This window comes from Sus scrofa, chromosome 7, assembly GCF_000003025.6.
Source record: "Sus scrofa isolate TJ Tabasco breed Duroc chromosome 7, Sscrofa11.1, whole genome shotgun sequence".
Lineage (NCBI taxonomy): Eukaryota > Metazoa > Chordata > Mammalia > Artiodactyla > Suidae > Sus > Sus scrofa.
In genome coordinates this window covers 22,546,880-22,560,522 of record NC_010449.5, presented here as the reverse complement: position 1 = coordinate 22,560,522, position 13,643 = coordinate 22,546,880, and the positions used below count along the sequence as shown (strand labels likewise).

The window sequence follows — 13,643 nt, the reverse complement described above, 5'->3', positions numbered from 1 at the left end:
GTCTGAAGACTGCGAGCACACCAGGGCTGGGATAGCCACGTCTCTTGCTTTGCTCTCTCTCTCTGTTTTCTGTCCTTTGCCCTTTGTTCTGCAGAGCATCTGCTTATAGAACTTCTCTGTTTGCAGTTCTGAGCTCACAGCTGTGTACATTAAGGCCATTGAACCCAGGATACAGTTAAAGCTGTTGAAAGTGCATATGCTTTGTTGTTTTTTTTTTGTTTTTTGTTTTGTTTTGTTTTGTTTTGGTCTTTTTAGGGCTGCACCCACAGCATATGGATATTCCCAGGCTAGAGGTTGAATCAGAGCTGTAGCTGCCAGCCTAGGCCAAGCCACAGCAATGCCAGATCCAAGCTGTGTCTGCAACCTACACTGCAGCTCATGGCAATGCTGGATCCTGTAACCCACTGAGTGAGGATTGAACTTGTGTCCTTATGGAACTAGGCGAGTTCATTACCATTGAGCCACAATAGGAACTCCCTCTTTTTTCTTTTTATGGTTGCACCCGAGGCATATGGAAATTCTGGGCTAGGGGTCAAATTGGAGCTGCAGCTGCCAGCCTATGCCACAGCCACAGCCACAGCAACACTGAATTTGAGCTGCATCTGTGAGCTACACCACAGTTTGAGGCAGTGCCAGGTCCTTAACCCAATGAGTGAGGCCAGGGATCAAACCTGCATCCTCATGGATACCAGTCGGATTCTTCACCCGCTGAGCCACAACAGGAACTCCCATACGCTCAGTCTGATAGCCTTAACACAAACCACCTGTTCAAGTCCAAGTGCCGGAGCCAGAATCAGAAGCCCACCTCCTCCAGTCCTTTCCTCCTTTTTCTTTCCTTCCCAGACATCCCAGGAGTTTGTGGAGAAACTGACCAAGAGACTAAAAAGACACCCTGAGGAGACAGGAGGCTTCCAGGAGGCACCTCTGGCCTATGATGCCATCTGGGCCTTAGCTTTGGCTCTGAACAAGACGTCTGGAGGGGGTGGCCGTTCGGGAGTGCGCCTGGAAGACTTTAACTACAACAACCAGACCATAACTGACCAGATCTATCGGGCAATGAACTCCTCGTCCTTCGAGGGCGTCTCTGTGAGTTACAGCAGCCCCCTCCCTCACCCCGCCCTTCCATCCAGAGAGGCCTCTCCGAGGCCCCTTCTCTTGGAAATATGCCTTCTGCATCTTAGCGACCTCTCTGCAGTAAGCAGCCTCAGACCAGGGAACCCCCAAGCCACAAAACTCCCCAGAAACCTGGAAAGGAAATGGTTTATTCCATTTCTTTCAACCTCTCCCTTTACTTCTTTTCCATCCAGATATTTACGAGTCAGATGAAAATGATAGGATTTTAAAAGAGGAAACAGCCTGAAAGATTGTCTTATTCTTTTAAAAGTAGGGAAATTGGTATTGATTTGGGTGGGATTTGGTGACTTGCTCAGGTCACACATCCAGAAGCCAGTCCCCTGATGCTCTATCTGGGGATTTTTCTCATTCAAATCTCCTGGGTGAAGCTTCTTTTCAAAAGAATCATGTTTCTCAAATCTAGGGTATGGGCATCTGGGGTATGTCCTATATGCAGGCAGATGCCATAAATAGAATTCATTCAGAAGCTCAATTACATCAAAAACATAAGGATTCAAAGAGTCCCTGATGTTCTCTTTTCGCTCTTGCTTTTATCCCTTCTGCCTTCCTCCACATGTTTCTCCCCCTCAGGGCCATGTGGTCTTTGATGCCAGTGGCTCTCGGATGGCATGGACGCTCATCGAGCAGCTGCAGGGTGAGCGCTGGGGCGTGAGGGGGACGGGGAGGTCAGGGGCTGGGCTGGGCTGGGTTGGGACCAGGAGACGTCAAAAATTGCCTTGGTACCTTCCTACCTCCTGCCCATTCTTTTAACTGTTTTCATCAAGCTTTTAAATAACAGTGATGATGATGATGATAAAAAGCTTAGCTATGGGTGGGTTTCTTGGAGTTGCAGTGGTTGTGCTCTTGAGAAGGGCATGCAAATTGAAAACAGCCACTCGCTTCCTCCAGTGGCTCCCATTTTAATCTGAGAAATTTCCAGGAGTTCCTGCTGTGGTGCAGTGGAATCGAACCCAACTAGTATCCATGAAGATGTGGGTTCGATCCCTGGCCTCGCTCAGTGGGTTAAGGATCCTGTGTTGCCGTGAGCTGTGGTGTAGGTTGCAGAGGAGGCTCAGATCTGGCGTTGCTGTGGTTGTGGTGAAGGCCAGCTGCTGCAGCTCTCATTCGACTCCTAGCCTGGGAACTTCCATATGTTACAACTGCAGGCCTAAAATAAAAATAAAAACAAAATTGAGAAATTTTCTTTCAGTGGCTTGAGTTGAGTGGTTAATGACTTCACAGTGGCATACTCTTGAACTCCAGAAAAGCTGACTCTAGGAAACCTGATATTTTTAAAGGGAATCCATTGCATTTCCTTCATATGTGAACAAATTATTTCTAATTTTTCTGTAGTATATATAGTTTGGCTTCTTTAGATGGTAGATGGTATTTTCTGATAACTTAGCACACTTAACAGATTTGCAAAACTTCTGAATTAGTTTTCAACTCCAATCCTGCTCTCAGCCTCTTATAGCAGGGCCAGAAGAACCATTTCTTGGCCTCCCGTGAAAAGTTTTCTTCTTTCCTTTTCCCTCCCTCCCACATCCTCTCAGATCTTCTTTGTAACCAGGTCAAGAGGGAATGGACTTCAGCCATGGTCAAAGGGGTGTGAGCTGCCTTTAGAAGGAAAAGTTATGGTAACTGGGACAGCTCGAGAAATCTTAGGAGTGACTGAATTTCACTTTGTGGCTTTTTAAGAGGCAGATGCAAACTTGTCTAAGGAATTAGAAGCCAAGTCAACGGAAGAGAAATTTCTAAAATTAAAATGAAAGCCTCTGGGGAAAAAGATCCTGTGATTCTTCCTATCATGAGAGGGAGAGTAAGCAGAAACATGTTTAAAGATTTAGAAGCCAGAATCACAGCGAGAGACATCTTGCTGAGAGGTGTGAGCCCGTGGAATGGGCGGCAGACACCCTGTGGAGCCATCATCGCTGAAGGGTGTTAAGCATATAAGATATTCTTATTTTTTTGCGTTGGCTTGGGGTCCACCCTATAGTGCTTTGAAGTCAGGTTGCTGATTCAGGTGACTCCCAGGTCCTTCCAAGTATCCTTCAGGGGCTCAGGTAAAGGGAAAATCGGATACAGACACGGAGGACTGCTTTAGGGAGGTGGGAGGTTGAGGATGCTTGGGGTCAACTCTTTAGCTACCCATGGGTCACACCTTCTATGGCCATCTGTCCAGGTGGCAGCTACAAGAAGATTGGCTACTATGACAGCACCAAGGATGACCTTTCCTGGTCCAAAACGGATAAGTGGATTGGTACGTGGATCCTGTTTATTATATTGTTCCTTCAACCACTCTGAGCAATTAAGAAAAAGGGTCATGTGAAGGTGGGATGGTAGCTGCCATTAGGTCGAAAAGTGCTGGGGGGAAGGGCCAGGAGCTGGAGTTAAGAGAAAGAGAATAAAACCTCCAAGACGTGGGTGGGGGAGGCTGGCGTATTTGGCGAGGGAATAGGCAGTTGGTAGCAATGCACTCTTAAAAATAGTACATTGCTGGGACGACTGCGGATCAGAGGCAGGGGTGGGAAATGGAAGCTCCATTTGGGTTTCCCAGATGTTTGGCTGACTTGATGTATCTGAACAGCTACTTTGAGCCTCCAGTTACCTCTTCATCTTTGTCAGGAAATTGTTGCTTAAACCATAGGAGAGGATGCAGAACCTCATTTAATTGTCTTCTGCTAAAATGTGCTTTTTAAAGAGAAAAGGGAAGCAAGTGTGTTCTCTCTGTGCTTCGTGGGCCAAATAATAGGCAACGGGGAGGATATCCACGGTGGGCAAACAGGGCTCCTGTGAGCAAGCAAAGGCTTGACGTCTTTTTTTTTTTTTTTTTGGTCTTTTTGCCTTTTCTAGGGCTGCTCCCTCGGCATATGGAGGTTCCCAGGCTAGGGGTCTAATTGGAGCTGTAGCAGCCGGCCTACGCCAGAGCCACAGCAATGCCAGATCCTTAACCCGCTGAGCGAGACCAGGGATTGAACCCGCAACGTCATGGTTCCTAGTTGGATTCCTTAACCACTGAGCCATGATGGGAACTCCATGGCTTAGCATCTTAAGGACGGAGGGCAGGCTCGGCCATGGACACAGCTGCCTTCTGCCCTCCCAGCTCACGTCTAGTAGTTCTCAGCACTGCTGGAGCTTTGACTTTTTTTTTCTTTTTTTAATAATTTGAATTTAGGACAGTGTCCTGTACTGCTATAAACGCTGTATGCCCTAAATTACACTTTTTTTTTTTTTAAGCTAAGCTAATTGAAATTAGTCTTTTTTTGTGTGTGTGAACTCTGACAAGTTGGAGCTCCCCTTTAATAATAACTTAAGAACACCTCTGGGAATATCACCCTGCCAGGGCTAAAATCAGATTAGTTTTTTTTTCAACCTCCTGAGGTTAGGAGGCCAGTAGGTACTTTGAGGCACCTTAACGTTATGAATTTATGATTGTCTTTTGCAGCTTTTGATTTGTTATAAGAGACCTCATAAAATTTATTTCTCAGTATCCCTTTCTCTCCCCTCCATTTTCCTTTACTGTAAGAAAGATGGAGAAACACAAAGAGCAAATAGTAACCAAAAAAAAAAACTGCAGATACAGCCCAGCCTGTAGCTCCATCTTCTCATCTCCTTTCTTTCTTCCTTCCTCCTTTCCTTTCCTTTCCTTTCCTTTCCTTTCCTTTCCTTTCCTTTCCTTTCCTTTCCTTTTTCTTTTCTTTCTTTTGGCCGAGTCTGAGGCATGTGCAAGTGCTGGGGCCAGGGATGGAACCCACGGTAGCCCAAGCCACTGCAGTGACAATGCCAGATCCTTAACATGTGGTGCCACCAGGGAACACTTGTCTCATTTCTGATTGCTTCCTAAGAACCCCAGCATCAAAGGGCATTTTGCCTGCAGCAGCCCCTCGTCAGGGCAGTTAGGGCCTCCTGTCCTCAGCACTCAGAGCTGGGTGCGCAGCAACTTTGTCCTTCCCCGAATTTTCCTGTCCCACCTTCATGCCTTTGTCCTCCCTCCTCCCTCCTCTCTCCCCCCTCCCCTGTGCCATGCAGGAGGGTCCCCCCCAGCTGACCAGACCCTGGTCATCAAGACGTTCCGCTTCCTGTCACAGAAACTCTTTATCTCCGTCTCCGTCCTCTCCAGCCTGGGCATTGTCCTAGCTGTTGTCTGTCTGTCCTTTAACATCTATAACTCCCACGTCCGGTAAGTTTCTCTTCTGACCTTTCCCTGTTCTGTCTGCCGCTCCAAGGCAATTGTGTTGCTTGAAGGGAGTGACAAGGACACCCATGTCACCCCCGGGCCATGTGTCATTGAGGTCTCCGCTCTGAATTACCGCTTTCCCAGTGACTACTGGGCACGAAAAGGGGGAGACCAGCTCTAACTGCCATCTCTGCTCCAAGGCGGCTAACGGAAAAGTGAAAAAGCCTCGAGGGCCGGGGGACGCTGGGCAGGGCTCTAAATGGAGCGAGTGCTGCCCTCGCCAGCCCGTGGCCCAGCTGGCCTGCTCTCGAGGCCCCCACTGCTGCTCTGAGCCTGCCTGCCTTTGTCCCCCGGCCCTGAGGTGGGGGTCAGGCTGTTGCGGGGCCTCTGGGGTCTGGAGCCTCCCCGGAGAGGAGGGGCGAGCCTGCTCTTCTCCCCCCTCCCCGCCTCTGCCCTAGTTACATCCAGAACTCCCAGCCCAACCTGAATAATCTGACTGCCGTGGGCTGCTCCCTGGCCTTGGCTGCCGTCTTCCCCCTCGGCCTGGACGGCTACCACATCGGGAGAGGCCAGTTCCCCTTCGTCTGCCAGGTGAGGACCCTCCGGCCCCCCAGGAGCACCTTCTGGGCCCTGCAGGCCCTGCCTTTCCTTCTTCTCCTCTCCCTGCCCTGTCCCTGCTCCTTCTCCCGACATGGCCCCTCTGGTTTCTGTCTGGCTCCGTCCCTTCTTTCTGTGCCTCCAGACTTTTTCATTCTGTCACTCGCCTGTCACTTCCAAGGTTGCCATGGCACGCCTTGCAGAGGAGAGGCGGGAGGTACTGAAGGCCATGGAAGGGGGCCTGCACAAAGCACCCTTGGACAATGGTGGCCTGTCTGTGGCATGGGGGCCGAGAGCAAGAATTGGCATCTTCCCGTGGGAGCCTTAGCTGCGGTTTGGAAGGACGGAGGCGGGGATCTGAAGCAACAGAAGGGAGAGCAGGGGTTGGGGGCGGGGACCACTGACACCGGGAGGAGACCCTGTGGGACCCTAGATACATGCAAGTTTCTGGGGCTGCGGAGGAGGGCTGGCTTCAGCAGTGAGATTTGTGTGGTTCTCTGTTACGGTGGTGGGAGACACATGTCCTTTCCCTGCTCACCTTTACTCCTCTGCTCTGGCCCGTGCCCGCCCTGGTGGTGCATCTGTGCATGTGGCATTTGTACGCACAGGCACTTCCTCAGAGGCTCTCTGTCCCGGAGAGACCCGTGCTGGGGAGAGGTAAACGATTAGCTGCAGTGATGTCTGAGAGGTCTCGGAGCAGGGGTCTGCTGTGGGAGCAAAGAGAAAGCCGCTCCCAGAGCAGCTGGGCCGACCTTGCCAGAGGCGGCATTTGGAGACTGAAGGGCGCAGGGGGTTTTGTCAGCTGGAGACATAATGGATGGTTATTCCAGGGGCAGGGGAACGTCCTGTGGTAGAAAAGACTCAAAAGAGAGTAGGTCAAGGGTGAACAAGCAGTTCAGCATGGCTGCAACGGGGGGGCAGGTGAGGGCCTGGGGGAGACAAGCCCGGAAAGGCGGGTGCCACAGCCGGAGGTGTTCGGGCTGCAAGCTGTCGGCACTGGGGACCCGTCAGAAGTGACTGGCATTAAAACCCAGGGTTTTTTGGCAAGGTCACACAGGTGGCAAAGTAGAGGGTGGAAGGGAGGAATTTGTGAAAGATGGGGAGACTCTGCCCTGCCCGGCCGTTGCCCCTCCTTGGCCGCTCCTGGCTGCATCCTGCCATCCTGCATCCTGCATCCGTGTCAGCTGTCCTTCCTGCAGCCCCGCCCCAGCCTGGCCACAGCCCCACCTGCCTCCCGACCCTGTTCTTTCGTGCCCTCTCTCCTTTCCTAGGCCCGCCTCTGGCTCCTGGGTCTGGGCTTTAGTCTGGGCTACGGCTCCATGTTCACCAAGATCTGGTGGGTCCACACGGTCTTCACAAAGAAGGAGGAAAAGAAGGAGTGGAGGAAGGTGAGCAGCTTCCCGCCCCCGGGCGCCTGGCACTCGGGTTTGGACGACCCCCCTCAGGCCCGACATGCCCATGCTGTGTGTTCGCCCAGACCCTGGAGCCCTGGAAGCTGTACGCCACGGTGGGCCTGCTGGTGGGCATGGACGTCCTCACCCTCGCCATCTGGCAGATCGTGGACCCCTTGCACCGGACCATTGAGGTACTGCTGGGGAGGCGGCGCTGGGGTCAGGCGGCCGGGCAGGGCTGGGTGTGGCCTTGAGGAGAAGAGCTGCCGTGGGAGGTGCTTTCCAGCCCTGCACACCTCAGCGGCTCTACCTCCTGCCCCCAAGGAGCCCCATGAGAGGGGGGCTCACCTGAAGAAGGGGAGGGGTGGGGATCTGGGAAGGATGGGCAGACTTTCAGACATCGTAAAAAGTGGGGAATGGAGTTCCCGTTGTGGCTCAGCGGTAACGAACCCGACTAGTATCCATGAGGATACAGGTTTGATCCCTGGCCCCGCTCAGTGGGTTGAGGATCTGGGGTTGCTGTGAACTGTGGTGTAGGTTGCTGACACAGCTTGGATCCCGAGTTGCTGTGGCTGTGGCATAGGCTGTCAGCTGTAGCTCTGATTAGACCCCCAGCCTGGGAACCTCCATATCTGCAGGTGGGGCCCTAAAAAAAAATGAAGCAGGGCACGAGCACTTCCAAGGTGTTCAGACAAATGCTCCTGGATCAAGAGTGGGGTCTGGCATCAGAACTGAGGGACCAAGAGGAGGGGAGGAGGGCAAACATCTTTCCTCACTGATATTAGCATCCTCACTGTCTCTCCTTAGACTTTTGCCAAGGAGGAACCGAAGGAAGACATTGACGTGTCTATTCTGCCCCAGCTGGAGCACTGCAGCTCCAAGAAGATGAATACGTGGCTTGGTGTGTGGGGCATGGGGGGTGGGGTGGATGGGCTAGGACAGTAGGTCTGGAGGGAGAAGAGTCTTTGGAAAAAGAGGCAGAGAGCTTATGTCAACCCAGTTCCGACATCCTCTTCTTTGTCACTGCACTCATCTTTTCTGAGAATGGGGAGACTTGGTCTTTTGCTGTGAGAAGCTGAGGGTCCAAAGCAGGGGGCGTGGCAGGGCCTGCGGTTGTCAGAGGGACCAGTGGGGATGCTCTTCCTCGTCTCCAGTCAGCTCCCTGGAGTAAGACCCAGCTGCTCTGGAGGTTTAGGCCACCTTTGGCCTTTTAAACACAGCTCTGACCTGTGAGCACAGATGGCACACCTCCCTCCTTGTGGAAAGGCGTCTTCCCTCCTGGAGGGGAAGGGGTGAGGCCCTGGGGGCGGCCTAGGCCCTCGCTGGCTGCAGGCGCTCACACCCACCATCTTCCCGTGTGACGTGGCTCTTGGTCCCTTGCAGAAGCAGTGAGGTCTGCGCCGGCCGGGTGGGCCTTGGGGGCAGTGGGCAGGAGGGGTGTGCTGGGTGGGACAGGGTGGAGTGGAGAGGAGGCCCCCCTGCCCCGCGTAGCTATCAGAAGGAGCAGCAGCTGTGAGGGGCCTAGAGAGGAGGCAGTGAGAGGAGGTGGAGGTCCCATCGTCCAGGTGACCCTTTCCTGCGTCCTAGGAATTTTCTACGGTTACAAGGGGCTGCTGCTGCTGCTGGGTATCTTTCTCGCCTATGAGACCAAGAGTGTGTCCACTGAGAAGATCAATGACCATCGGGCTGTGGGCATGGCCATCTACAACGTGGCGGTGAGCTCCTGGTCACCTGGCCCTGCGTCTGGAACTGACGCAGCAACCCAGGTGGGGCGGCCTGGGGCGAATCAGGTGCCAGATCTGGGGTCGGTTAGGTGGAAGTCTTCAACCTTTTTTTCCCAATGCCTGAGATCTGTAAGCACTTTACAGTCTGTGAGGCACACATTAATCTTCATACAAAGGCCGGTGAAGTGGATCTTAGCATCCTCACTAGCTCAGTGAGGAAGCAGAAGGAGGTTCTGTTACTTGTCTGTGGCTCACGGGCTATGATCTGCACGGAGATTTCCTGCCAGGGAGGCTGGGGACTGACCATCAGGGACTCTTGGGAGCTCCTGCTGGGAGGGAAGGGTTGACTGGAGCTGGACCTGCTTTGGGACAGTATTTGGGATTTTTATCAACCCAGAGTGGAGGGAGGATGAGCCTGACTCTGGGTCCTTGCAAATGGAACCCGCCCTCCCAGACTGTTTCCTGGAGGAAGAAGCCCCTGGCTCCTGTGAGCCTGCAGAGATGTGACCCCAAACATGCTCGGCCCCCAGGTCCTGTGCCTCATCACCGCCCCGGTCACCATGATCCTGTCCAGCCAGCAGGACGCGGCCTTCGCCTTTGCCTCTCTCGCCATTGTTTTCTCCTCCTACATCACCCTGGTCGTGCTCTTCGTGCCCAAGGTGCGGTTCTGGGTGTTCTCCCACCCTCCCCAGCCCATGTCCCCTCCAGCCCTTCTTCCCATGTCTCCTGCTCCCACATCATCCCTTGTTTTGGGCCTGGCTTGTCCCTCTTATTTTCATTCCTTCTACCCGCAACCCGCCGTGAGCTAACTGCTGACACAGCCCCTGCTCCACCATCCACGCCCCAGATGCGCAGGCTGATCACCCGAGGGGAGTGGCAGTCGGAGGCGCAGGACACCATGAAGACAGGGTCCTCGACCAACAACAACGAGGAGGAGAAGTCCCGGCTGCTGGAGAAGGAGAACCGTGAACTGGAGAAGATCATTGCCGAGGTGTGTGGCGAAGGCAGGATGGTGGCATGCGGAGGCCCAGTCTCAGGTCGGGGAGAGGGAGCAGAGCCTGAGATGGCTCTGAGATCGGGGTTCAGGTGCCTGTGAGTGATGGAGGGAGGGTCTCAGGAGACAAGCTGCCAGGGAGTGAGCGGAGGAGGGTAGGGAAAGGGCGCCTTAGGTAAAACCCTAGTGCTGGGCTCAGCAGGTCGCTGGGGGCTCTGGGGCTAGACCTGTGCTGTGGGCTGACCTGCTGGAGGCGGGGGCGGGGCCGGGGCCCTGTCCTGGGGGTTGAGTGGGCCCTCCAGGGAGAGGGACCTGAGCAGGTCCCCAGGGTGCCCCCGGCTGCAGTTAGGGGCCCGGGTATTCAAGAGGGGCTGAGGGCAGGCTGCGGGAAGGAGGCCTGGGCGAGCCCCCTTCTCTCCGCCCCCCGCTTCAGCTGATGCCGCCCTGTGTTGCGTCCTCTCCCAGTTCTTCCCCCACAACGCCCCCCCCCCGTTTCTCCGCCCCTCTTCCCCTCCTCCCACCCGCTCCTGACTTCCTCTCTCCCACTCGCCCAATTGTTTTCTTCCTTCAGAAAGAGGAGCGCGTCTCTGAATTGCGCCATCAGCTCCAGTCTCGGCAGCAGCTGCGCTCCCGGCGCCACCCTCCGACACCCCCAGACCCCTCGGGGGGCCTGCCCAGGGGCCCCCCCGAGCCCCCCGACCGGCTGAGCTGTGATGGGAGTCGAGTCCACTTGCTTTACAAGTGAGGGAGGGGGTGCGGGGAGGGGGGACAGGCCAGGAGGGAAGGAGAGGGAGCGGGGAGGGGCGGGAGGAGCGGGGGTCACCACCCCAGGTGGGAAGAACGCGCTACTGCATCCCATCTCTTGTAAATACCTGCCCTCTGCGCCCCCCGGGCTGTCCGGGTCTCTGGGAGCCAGGCCCTGTTCTCGCTCATTCGTTCATCTCCTTTTCCATCCCTACTTTATAATCCAGTGTGGACCCGGCTTGAAGCGTCTCACTCATTGGCTCCTTGGCAGCCTCACTAGGACATATCCCCCCTCCCCTTGTTGCCACCGCAACCCCTCAGCTCCCTCGCCTTTGTGCTCTGCTCCCACCCAGCAGGGATCTCCCCAAAGTGCTCTTTCTGCCCCAATGGGGCCTCCCCATGTCTCCCCGCATCCTCATCTCCTTCATCCTCCTTGCCCTTCTGCACAGCCACAGGTTTTGTCCCTCTTGAATTTTGCTTCTCCAGGGCACTCCTTCTGGTCAAGGCTCTCGCACTCCCCCTCTCTGTCCACCCCCCCTCCATCTCGCCCGTGTCCTCCCCTCCCCCAGACCGGCTCCTGTGCAGGCATGTGTTTCACATGTGCTTTCTTCACAGCCCCCGCCGAGGCCCGTGTGCTCTGCTGAATTCCTGTCACTCATGGCTGTGCATGCCCTGCTCATGGTCACGGGTGTGCCCTTGTGAGGGTGTGTGTGGGCGGCGTGTGCCATTTGTCTAGCATGTCTTCCCTATGTGCACACATCAGGTTTATCCATGCACTTTCCCGGGTGCTCTCAGGCACCCTCTTCCCTTTGCACCTTACAATCCTTGGATTTTTCTGGCAGAGGTGTGTGCACTCACCCTGCACATGTTAGCACTTTCCCCGGTTCACGTGTGGCGGCGCCGTCCGCATCCTCTCCTGGTCACGCTGGGTTTCTGCTCGCAGCCTCCCTCCCCTCCTTTGTGCTCAGGGACCACCTTGGTCCACAAGCAGATCATCCCTCCCAAGAATGCTCCCTTTGCTTTTGGGTTTTTCTGGGGGCAAGAGAGAAGAAATGGGGGGCAGGTTTGGGGAGCTGTTTCCAGTGGATAGTTGGTGAGGCTCCTGACCAAAGGAAGGCCCCTGACTGCTGAGATGGACACATGGGCCTGTGGGGCGGCCAGGGCTGCTGTCTCTTGGGGAAGGAGCTCCCCGCGTCTCAATAAACCAGTGAACAGAGTGGCTCGGCCCCGCGTCCCTCACTGACCAGAGTGGGCTTCAGTCTGAGGAGGGAGGCTCGGCGGGCTCCATGGTGAGGAAGAGGCACTGAAGTGGCGAGAAGGAAGAGGTGTTTTACTGACCCACGGAGGGCTTAGCAGGACTCGATGGGGTGCGATTAGTGAGAGATGACATTAGAGGGTAAGTGTGTGGGCCCTGGCGTCCAATGGCCAGAGCTTCGGGTTCCACCACATGCCAAAAAAATTCCTTCCTCTCTGTCCCCCGAGTCCTCCTTTGAGAAGAGAGTCGTCGTCATCACCACCGTCTGCAGGCTGTCACCAGTCCCTCCCCGAGGGGTGGCTGCACATGGTTCTTGGCTCCTGGGGTGTGTTGGGTAAACACTAGCCACCGTCACTACTGTTTAATGAGTTCTCTGACAGTGATGGGCACATTTTGGGAGCCTGGAGCATGTGGCTGAACAGCTGTGAGGGCTCTTCTTCCCAGAATTAAGAATAACAAGAAAATTACGGCTGCTAGGAGGCAGCACAGGAGATGGCCCCTGAGCGTTTCCAGCCTTTCAAGTCTTGGAGAACTCTGAGCGCTGGAAGGAACTCGCTATCTGAATGAAAGAAAGTGCTGACTGGCCAATGGAAAACCAAACCAAACCAAACCTTGCCTGAGACTTTTCTGATTCTTTGTGTCCTCTTGAAGAAGTGCTTTTTGAAACTCAATTTTCTCTTTTACTATAATTTTTTTGGGGGGGCGATTTTCACGTTTTTGTGAAAGAGCTGCAAGGATCGGATGGGCCCTGCCATTTCATTGTCCTGTTTAAGAGCCAATTGCTGAAGTTCCCTGAGAGCATGGGGAATTGCGGGGAACTTCAGAGGTTTAATTCTGGACCCAAGCTGGGAAACCGTGCACTGGGATTATTCTCATTAGACCAATAGGACCTGATTCGAGTTTCCCCTCTTCCCACAATGGAGTATCCTTGAGGAAAGGGGAAGAAGCCTGTGGAGTAGGTAAGCCGGTAGTGTGGAAAATGAACAGTTGGGAAGTTCCCGTTGTGGCGCAGCGGAAATGATTCTGACTAGGAACCATGAGGTTGTGGGTTCGATCCCTGGCCTTGCTCAGTGGGTTGAAGATCCAGCATTGCCATGAGCTGTGGTGTAGGTTGCAGACTCGGGTCAGATCTGGCATTGCTGTGGCTGTGGTGGGGCCTGGCGGCAACAGCTCTGATTAGACCCCTAGCCAGCAACCTACATATGCCGTGGGTGTGGCTCTAAAAAGACAAAAGACAAAAGAGAAAAAAAAAAAAGTTGGCTTCAGAAGCAGCAGCAGGAGTTATATCTCAGCCCTGGGCAAAACCGAAAAGACCAGAGTTACCTCCTCGAACTTTCTTTGAACTTAGTGGGGCTGCAGATTACACACGGAGGGACCGAAGTTCTATGGGGCCAAGGCAGGAGCAAAGGGACCGAAGTTCTATGGGGCCAAGGTTGGGGCCAGGCAGGAGCAAAGGGATCAAGTCAAATGGTAGGGCCAGCAGAGACCCTGGTGTGAAGGGGAGGTCTTGCCACGTGCTGCAGCCACCACTCGGTTCTGGGAGGGGGCACCCCCTCAGCCCCTCCTGCCCTGCCTCAGTCAGGATGGGCTTCACCCTCAGGCTTCAGATCGCTTTCCCACTGTGGAGCCCTTGGGCCCCAGGCTGCTT

General features: G+C 54.5%; 1 protein-coding gene across 7 annotated transcripts in view; it reads left to right on the top strand.

Moving 5' to 3' along the window:
- GABBR1 (gamma-aminobutyric acid type B receptor subunit 1) overlaps positions 1-12,585 on the top strand; it is a 29,702-nt gene extending 17,117 nt beyond the window's left edge. For 2 of the 7 annotated variants that reach the window (XM_021097909.1, XM_013977570.2), the window contains 12 exons: positions 844-1,086; positions 1,705-1,768; positions 3,296-3,373; positions 5,143-5,293; positions 5,749-5,881; positions 7,159-7,275; positions 7,365-7,472; positions 8,086-8,179; positions 8,866-9,044; positions 9,533-9,661; positions 9,850-9,993; positions 10,568-12,585. In XM_021097909.1, coding sequence (XP_020953568.1) covers positions 844-1,086; positions 1,705-1,768; positions 3,296-3,373; positions 5,143-5,293; positions 5,749-5,881; positions 7,159-7,275; positions 7,365-7,472; positions 8,086-8,179; positions 8,866-9,044; positions 9,533-9,661; positions 9,850-9,993; positions 10,568-10,741 — 1,614 coding nt within the window. In that variant the 3' untranslated portion in view covers positions 10,742-12,585. Of the gene's footprint in view, positions 1-843; positions 1,087-1,704; positions 1,769-3,295; positions 3,374-5,142; positions 5,294-5,748; positions 5,882-7,158; positions 7,276-7,364; positions 7,473-8,085; positions 9,045-9,532; positions 9,662-9,849; positions 9,994-10,567 lie in introns of those variants that run through there. The other 5 variants (XM_021097908.1, XM_021097911.1, XM_021097910.1 and 2 more) reach the window with 4 other exon arrangements.